This window comes from Nanorana parkeri, unplaced genomic scaffold, assembly GCF_000935625.1.
Source record: "Nanorana parkeri isolate BGI_ZX_2015 unplaced genomic scaffold, ASM93562v1 scaffold637, whole genome shotgun sequence".
Classification (NCBI taxonomy): domain Eukaryota; kingdom Metazoa; phylum Chordata; class Amphibia; order Anura; family Dicroglossidae; genus Nanorana; species Nanorana parkeri.
The window spans coordinates 494,651-504,197 of NW_017306905.1; the positions used below are offsets into that span (position 1 = coordinate 494,651).

At 40.8% G+C, this 9,547-nt stretch overlaps 1 protein-coding gene across 1 annotated transcript; it reads right to left on the minus strand.

Moving 5' to 3' along the window:
- Positions 1-3,026: 3,026 nt before the first annotated feature.
- Positions 3,027-9,307, minus strand: LOC108792396 (vomeronasal type-2 receptor 26-like). Its single transcript, XM_018563164.1, has 3 exons — positions 9,167-9,307; positions 5,530-5,653; positions 3,027-3,958 (listed from the first exon to the last, which is right to left on the minus strand). The coding sequence occupies exons 1-3, from the start codon at positions 9,305-9,307 to the stop codon at positions 3,027-3,029; spliced, it is 1,197 nt and encodes a 398-aa protein (XP_018418666.1).
- Between the last annotated feature and the right edge of the window lie 240 nt (positions 9,308-9,547).

Below are 9,547 nucleotides of genomic sequence, written 5' to 3' on the forward strand. Positions count from 1 at the left end.
AGCTGACCTGTGACAGTCTCATTGTCACAGGTCGGCTAGAACTATGAGGTGAGTGAAGAGCAAAACAGGTAAGTTGGTAAGCAAGGAATGTCTGTATAGCAAAAAAATCTAAACATGGCACACATCTATTTATTTACATGCAAAGGAATTATCAAACAGGCAACAACTTATTTTTATATCAACACAGTGGGATAGACAAGACCTTTTGGTTAAACAACCAGTAACTTCACCAGGATTGTATCTATTCCCTACTTTATCCAAGACTTAAAATGCAGTGCAGATGCCCAATAAAAGATTACTTAAAGGAGAATTATGACCTAAAGGCAAATAAAAGTACTTCTTGCGTTTACTCTAATAGCATTCTTCTTCTTTTCTAAAGTCGCAGCACATCCCAGATAAATTAATAAAAAATCACAGAAAACAGCCACCTGCAGCCATGCTCCAAGCTTCTTTCCTCTTAGGGGGCGTTAACAGGGAATGCAGCCCCGCCCTCTAACTCTCTCTGCCGTGGCTGCGCTTTCTCTTGTCAAGCACACGGTGTACGGCTGGAGTGTGCACGCTGACATGTGGGAGCAGGAGTCTCAACTGAGAAGCAGCAAGTTGACTCAGCCTCCCTTCTCTTTCCCTCTCTCTTACCAGTATTTCCCTCTCTCTTCATCCGATCTTCTCCTGCTCTGTCTCAGTAATCAGATTTTTGCAGCAGTTGTATGGAAACCTGTTCTCCATAAATCTTAGTTCCCCCTGACCGTTCAGCTATTACCATAACCCCGCCTCTTCCTCACAGCTGCTTAGTATTTACATACTAACACTGAGAGCGGTGACATGTGACGGGTAGACAAGTCAGAGATTTCCTGTGCAGTGGGCGGGGGATTGAAGCTGAACGATTAGAGCACACAATGTGAGAGGAGACATTCGTCTCTTTCTCATAGAACACCGGAGCTTGCAGAGAGGGGGCTGGGCTATGTAAATACTAAGCAGCTGTGAGGAAGAGGCGGGGTTATGGTAATAGCTGAACAGTCAGGGGAACTAAGATTTACGGGAACAGGTTTCCATACAACTGCTGCACATTTTCAAGATGAAGAGAGAGGAAAGAGGGGCGGAAGCACTGAGGGGAAACGGCCTTCCATGCACGCGCTGTAATTTGCTGGCGCAGACGACGGGGACGGAGGTAGGAAGAGAGCTGCTGCGCATGCCCATGTATTCATGGACGCGCAGTAGTTCTCAAGGAACATGCATAGCCCCGTCCACCATCTTAAAGTAACAATTGTATGTTTAGGGTGCATTTTGAATTGTAGGAGTAAATTGCAAAATGTACTCCTATAGCCCATGGAATCCAAAAGTAAAGAAAACCTTGCACCCCATAGTTCACCTTTAATGCCCTAGGAGCGCCAAAGTGTTGGCTCTAATATGCAAATTTTCAACTCATATGGCCTCCCACACCTTCCTACTTGCCTGTGTGTGCACCTATTAAAGTCATGAGCAAGAAAGGAGCAAGTCAGTTTTTAACATTGCTAGGAAGGGTCAAAATTTGTGTGCTGCAGTACCTTTGAAATATATGTCTTCCCGAGTGCTTTCATAAATGTGGTGAGTGCATTTCAGTCCTGAGGCAGGTTATTAACATTATAGTATCAATGGGTGTGATCTAATGCTTATGATGTCAGGCCATGGCTGCTGTGCATGTTAGCACATTATGGCAAACACATCTGGAGCACCTTTTTGTTTAAAAAAAAACAAACACCTAACTTAAAGTGACATTAAACCCTGAGATTTTTTAACATAAAACAATACTGTAATGTGTGCCTTACTGTAATCCATGGTAGTTTCCCTTCTCTTTGCTGCTCTTCCTTTTAAATTTGTATCTGTTCTCATGCTCTGCAGAACTTCTGTTTTGCAGCAGACTGCCTTGTCTCAGGAATGGATACACGGTGTCTGTGTATACGTTTGTATAGGCTTGTAACCTGAGCCAGCACTACAGGAAGAGGCACTGAGCTGAAAAGGGAAGTTCTCCCCAAGCATGAGAAGACATGAGGATTTAAAAGGAAGAGCAGCAAAGAGAAGGGAAACAACCATGCATTACAGTAAGGCACACATTACAGTATTGGTTTATGTTAAAACATCTAAGGGTTTAATGTCACTTTAAGCATATCGTTTACTGTGTTATGAACAGTTTTAAATAAAAGGATCTAAGAGTAGGGATGGTGTCTATGGGCAAATGCAAATAACTTTAGATATTGGTTTGTGACTGTTCTAAGGTCATCCACAATTAATTTTACAGGTATATTCAATGTATTGTTGGCCCCCTTCTGACTGGCACTTGACCTGCGTAAAGCTGCTTTTGCATTCCCATAGACTTGTATGAGGAGAGAAGCAGTTCTGACTTAAAAAGAGGCCTGTAGACACAGTCAAACATATGGAGACACATGTATCTGAATGGCCCAGGGGAAGGACAGTTCCTGCTGTTCAGTACCATGCTGTTTTAGGGCTGGTTCACACCATAAAGAGTGCATTCTGCCTCTAGAACGCACTGGAGTGCAACTCGGTCGGCTTCCTGCCTTCAGTGGCTGGAGGGGGCGTGGCGGTGCATTGAAGTCAATGGCATCGCAGCCATGCCCCTCACCTGCAGTGTGTTAGCTGGCACCCGAAGACGTGGCACATTGGTGCCTGTGTTCCGGTCCATTGTGATCTGCAAAAATAGTGCATGTAGCATGGACTTCAATGCACCGCCATGCCCACTCCCGCCTCTGAATGCAGGGAGCCAGCCAGGTTGCGTTCCAGTGCGTTCCAGAGGCTGAATGCTCTGAAACGCACTCTTTGTGGTGTGAACGGGTCCTGCACTCATCACCTGATGAGTGCAGAACTAGCACTGCTCTCTCTTACTTTCAGTTCTGAAGAATGGAAGCACCAATATTATTTATTTAATGTAACAAAAACAAATTAAACAAAACATTTAAAAACATTAACTTTCAAAAATAATTTAACTTAAAATTCACCAAAAACCGCTATAGTTTCTCTTTAATGTCAAATGTCTAGAAATTAGAATGAGAAAGCTTTGAATGTTGGTGAGCATGCCTCAGTAAAATCTTTTTTACATTTAAATCTGGTCTTATCACAATAATGTAACATTTTGGAAGAAATATACAGCCAAGAACTCCAACACTTGAAAAAATGATGGCAAGTATCTCTACAAGCACCGTATTCTTCCCACTAACACTCATATAAACTGGGATAAAAGCGATCCAGACACTGCAGAACACCAGCATGCTGAAGGTGATGCATTTGGCTTCGTTGAAACTATCTGGTAAATTTCTGACCAGGAAAGCTGCAATGAAGGTCACAGCTGCTAGAAGTCCCATGTAACCCAGGAGGATGGCAAATGCCGCCACAGATCCTTCATTACACTGAATGAAAATTCTGCCTGGATATGAATGAATATTATTTTCTGGAAATGGAGGGGAAATACATAACCATATTAAGCTAATTAAAACCTGGATAAATGGGCAGATAAGGACAACAGAGTTGGCAACTTTTATTTCAGCCAATTTTCTCCAGGAATGTCTAGGCTTATTGGCTTTGAAGGCCATGTAGACCATGATAGTCTTGGCCAGAATAGAGGCTACAGCCACTGAAAAGATTATTCCATATGCGGTGTGTCGAGCCATGCAGCTGGCGCGCATTGGACGGCCTATGAACAAAAGAATAGAGAGGAAACTCAACATTATGGAGACCAGTAATAGGACGCTTAGATTTTGATTATTAGCTTTGATGACTGGAGTATCTCGATATATTATGAACATGCCCAAAATAATTGACGTTTTAATAAAAAATAATGCAGAGATTGCAGAAACTACAATGGAAATTGGATCATTCTTGTATGAGAGGTATTCCACTGGTTTGGGAAAACACTGATTCTTATCATTCGGCCACTTGTCTTCCGGACACTTTATGCATGACGTTTTATCTAAAACAAAGTTCAGATGGAAAGTCAATAAAAAATGTTTTTTCTACAAAGATTGTTTGGGAATGAAAGGCATAAGGAGTAACACTTAAACATCAAAAAGGTGTTTGAACTAAATTCTAAAATTGAAATGCACTTTTTTTAGAGGGTTTTTCACTGTAGAGCCAAAGGATCCAGCTGTAGCTTCGGCTGATCCTTAGGCTCACTTCGGCCACCGGAGCCCTTCTCTTCAGTCGAACTGAAGGGCTGCTGTATGGGCTATTCACGGGCCAACCGTTCTCCACGCAAACGACAGCTGGGCAGCTGTCACTGCTAGCTCCGCCCAATTGTTTATATTTTGCCGGCATCTGTCAGATTTGACATTATGTTGTGTGTGGTCAGGTTGGTGTGCGTCTTTTTTATTATTATTTATTTATTAATTTATTGGGGGGGTTTTTTCTTTCTTTAAATTTTTTTATTATTTTCTTAACTTTATTTAAATTTTCGTATTTAAAAAAAAAAAAAAAATACTTTTTAAACATCTTTTTTTACATTTATTTACATTTTGCTCTATTCTGCTCACTACCTCGGAGGTAGCAAGCAGAATAGCCGGGCCGAATGCCATTCAGCAGCATTCCGCTATTCACTCACTGCCGTTCGGCCCCTATGAATTTTGGGTGAACGGTAGCGAGTGAGTTGCCGGAGCTTCGGCTCAGCCGATCCAGATGTTGGATCGGCTGAGTCAAACTCCTTCTGCACTTTGGCGCAGAGCATGTTTGGCTGACCCAAGGCAGATGCTCTAACTTCTCCACCTATTGTATTATTACAGTCATTGAAGGTAACAAAGTGCTTAGTATTAACAATCACAGTGACAGTGCCCAAAGTGCAAAAATTACACTGTGAAATTTAGAGCACTGTCATGGTTTTAGTATTTTCAATATTGAAAAATGAATTTTCTAATTTGAGAATGTAGACAATTTATAGTCCTACAATTTTAGGTTTAGTTCACTATTGGTTCATTATGGCATGCAGGGTAATGCATGCACATTATGTCACAATTCAATGTGCGTTGCAGTAAGGTAGCTCATTTATTTTGAAGCAATCCCTTTTACAGCTGAAAAAAAAGGAGCCATAGAATAGAAATTATGAATATATATGTATGTATGTGTGTGTGTGTGTGTGTGTGTATATATATACAGGTGAAACTCGAATAATTAGAATATCATGCAAAAGTAATTGCAGTAAGTGCTGCAAAAGGGGCCCAAACCAAGTACTGAGTACATATGCATGCTTGTACTTTTCAGAGGTCCGATATTGTTCTATGTACAATCCTTGTTTTATTGATTGCATGTAATTATCTACTTTTTTGAGGTTGTGGATTTGGGGTTCTTGGGGTTTTATGGCTGTAAGCCATAGTCATCACAATTAAGACAAATCACGGCTTGAATTATCTTGCTTTGCATGTAATGAGTTTATCTCATATATTAGTTTCACCTTTTAAGTTGTATTAGTGAAATAAATGAACTTTGCACGATATTCTAATTATTCGAGTTTCACCTGTATATATATATATAAAGTGAAGGATGACTTTTCACCTGTTTCATTAGAGATTTCTCCATCTGAGCACTGGATACATTCAAAGCAGCATCGGTGATTTCCTTTCTTTATGGTTCTTCTGTAACCTTCAGGGCATTCTTCAGAACATGTAGCAGTGGGAATCTAAACAATAATAAATATAAAGAAAGTCTATAAGATAATAGGAAAGATAAGAAAATCCATTCAATTCTTCCTTATTTTCCTTTTGGAAATATCCTTTAACATGGGAGATAGTGTCACTGTTCAGAACTACCCCACCACTGTGTGCTGGCTCTAGGGAATTAAATCTTACACCCTACTGAAATTGCTTACCGATTTCCATTCCTTGTGTGCCTTATGGCTAAGAGCAAACCAGATAAAGTTCGGCTTACTGGACAACATAAAAAGTAAACAAATCCTACCATGCTTGGGGGATGCCTTAAAGCCAAAGTAAAACCATTTTAAAAAGCCTCCTGGAGCTTTTAGCCCTAGTGTGCTATTATGCAAGGTCACACCCAGCAGTAGGCGGATACAAACAATAGCAGAACACTTGGGGAAAGCCAAATTATCACAGACTATCAAATTAGCTAGACTGAGCACAGTGCAATAGAACTAAGTTTAAGAAATCACCCAGCTTAGGGCAGGGTGACTACATACAGTATATGTGTATAGATATAGATATATATAGATATATAGATATATATATAAAATCTATATATATATCTATATATAGATATATACTGTATATATACATTATGTATAATGCAAGGCAAGAGCCTTTATTGCTTGGGCTCATGGGAAGGAAGATAAGCGGTGCTGAATGGGTGAGTCTGCACCGATAGAAACCAAGTTAGCGGTAGTAGAAGGCTACATATTCCTCTCAGCATAGCTTTCCTTTATTGTATAAAAATACACTTATATGCCCTACCTATATAACCTCCCATTTTTTTATATATTGGATTTTATTTAGCTTTAGTTACACACTTACCATGCCATGTTTCCAATAGAATACACCTTGGTTGACTACGAGTGCCTCTTGCTCTTGGGATGATGCATTAAAAATTGCTAATTCCTGGTATCTCAAGCTATTATTGGTTACAGCCGCATAACTATATATGTTGTAAAAAGTAGCCATTTCTCCTTTCTCATTAAAATAGACGTCTTCCCCCACTGGATCTTGGAATCGAACTCTTGGTAGAAAGTGCTTAAAGAATAGACATTTGAAAATTGAGCTATGGGCTACTGAGTAAATATATTACAAAATATTGCAGAACTTTAAATGTCAGAAATCTCTTAGGGGGTTATTCACTTAGCTGCCGAAGGCAGCCGTGTGAATAAACCAGCAGAAGTGAAGTGAGCCGAAAACCGTTTGGCTATTCACTTCAGCCTTGTACGGCTGATTTCAGCTCTGCATGTTCGGCTGAGTCAAAGTGCAGAAGGAGTTCGACTCAGTCGATCCAACATCTGGATCGCCTGAGACGAAGCTCCGGCAGTTCCGAGGTAAGGAGAAGAATAGAGAATAAGTTAAATAAATGGGGGGAAAAATGTGAAACATAAAAAAAATTAAAACAGGAAAATTAAGAAAATAATAAAAAAAATGTAAGAAAAGAAAACATTTTTTTTAAAACAGATGGATGCTGACCCGACCACATGCGACGAACTCCCGCCGCAAAATATAAAACTGTTTCCTGGCCCAACTGTTTCCTATTGGACGGCACCTGCCAGAGTATTCTAGCAGGCCCCCGGGCAATAAATAACAACAGGGCGGAGCTGGCCGTGATGCCATGGCCGGCTCCGCCCAGTTGTTATTGTTTAATGACAGATCAGCTCCCCCAGGTCATTTGGGGACGCTGATCTGTCATTACATCTTGGGGGAACGAGCAGTGAGATCACGGCTGGCTCCGCTCAGCTGTCAGTTGCGTGAACATCTAGTCTGCATCAGCTCTATTCTACTCCATATTTTGTCCCCCTCTGCCTCCTCCAACCAACTCACTGACTGCCCAGGAGATTGCCAATCACTTCAGAGATAAGATTGATGCAATTCGCTAAGAAATCTCCACTTTCCAGACCTCTCCCATTCCAAACGCACTTTGTATACCACCACATTCATTACTCTCTTCATTTGATTTAGTTACAACAGACGAAGTCGCTACTTTTTTGTCTAACGCATGCCTAACCACCTGCCCCCTGGACCTCATCCCCTCACAATTACTCCAGTCACCCTCTAGCTTTATTCCACACTCTCTTACTCACATCTTCAATCTCTCTCTTTCTAAGGGTGTCATCGCTACCCCTTTTAAACATGCAATTGTGTGTCGGTTTCGTAGAGCAAATGTTTTGTTATATATAAACACCATTGTCTGTAACATATCCACATACATGTACTTGTTGTTTGAGTGTATGTACTAATTACTTGAATTTGACAGAAAATGACAATAAACTACAGTAATACCTTGGTTTACGAGCATAATTCGTTCCGGAAGCATGCTTGTAATCCAAAGCGCTTGTATATCAAAGCGAATTTCCCCATAGGAAATAATGGAAATTCAGATGATTCGTTCCACAACCCAAAAATATTCATATAAAATGATTACAATACTGTAATATAATACTGTACTGTAATATAATACTGTATAAAATATAAAGAAAAATAAACCAATTACCGGTAACTTTGTGGCTGGTGTGAGGGGGACAAGAGAGAGGAGGATTATTGTATAGGACGACTTTCACTGTCACTAACGGAATCACTGCTATCTCTTGACTCAATGGAATCTTTTTCATTTTGTGAAACCTTAACAAGGAATCTATTCAATGTGACGTTGCATTGTCGTTAAACAGATTCATCGCTCGCACTGCTACAGCCTTATTCGGGTGGCGCTTTTCTACAGAATTTTGCTCTTATTGCAAGACATTTGCTTGTATATCAAGGCAACATTTTTCAGAAATGTTTGCTTGTCTTGCAAAACGCTCTCAAACCAAGTTACTTGTAAACCAAGGTATTACTGTATATTGAAACTAAAAAAACAAGCAATTGTGATCCCCATATTAAAAAAAAAACCCTCTTTTTTCTAAACAACTTGGGACCCATCTCCTTGCTCCCATTTACCTCCAAACTTTTTGAACGGTCTACAACCACCTGAGCTGCCACCTTACCATTAACAATCTCCTTGACCCATTTCAATCTGGCTTTCGTTCACAACACTCCACAGAAACTGCCCTTCTAAAACCTATTAATGATTTACTAACTACTAAAACCCATGACCACTACTCTAGACTCATACTTTTAGACCTTTCTGCTGCCTTTGACACAGTTGACCACCCGCTTCTCCCTAATAAACTCCAATCCCTTGGCCTCCAAGACTCTGCTCTCTCATGGATCACCCCCTACCTATCTCAGCGCACCTTCAGTGTCACCTACAATTCTACCTCCTCCTCTCCTCTTCCCCTTTCTGTAGGGTTCATCAAGGGTATGTCCTTGGGCCCCTTCTATTCTCCATCTATACATCTTCCCTTGCTCAGTTGATAGCCTCCCATGGCTTCCAATACCATCTTTATGCTGATGACACCCAAATATATTTCTCCAATCCTCAGCTCTCCCCCTTTGTCTCTTCATGTATCGCCAATCTACTCACTGACATCTCAGCCTGGATGTCACACCACTAGATCAAACTCAGTCTGTACAAAACTGAGCTTATATTTCCTTCTCTCTATGTTCATTCCCCCGACCTCTCCATCACAATCAACAGCACTACAATCAAACCCTCCAGTCAATCCATGGTACTCGGTGTAATCCTTCATTCTGAGCTCTCCTTTCAGCCCCACATCCAATCACTATCTAAATCTTGCCAACTCAATCTCTGTAACATTTCTAAAATGTGCCCCTTTTAAACAAAGGAAACCTTAAAGCTTCTAATTCACTCCCTTGCAATCCCTTGTCTCCACTACTGTAACTCCCTCCTTGTTAGCCTACCACTAAACAGGTTACCCCCTTCAGTCTATTATGAATGCTGCTGCCAGATTCATCCACCTTACCGACCG

Coding starts and splice junctions, on each gene's coding strand:
- LOC108792396 (XM_018563164.1), bottom strand. CDS start 9,307: ATGAAGGATTACACCGAGTACCATGGATTGACTGGAGGGTTTGATTGT. Junction 5,654..9,166: donor AGACTGAGTTTGATCTAGTG/GTGTGACATCCA, acceptor ATTATTGTTTAG/ATTCCCACTGCTACATGTTC. Junction 3,959..5,529: donor AGAAATCTCTAATGAAACAG/GTGAAAAGTCAT, acceptor ACTTTGTTTTAG/ATAAAACGTCATGCATAAAG.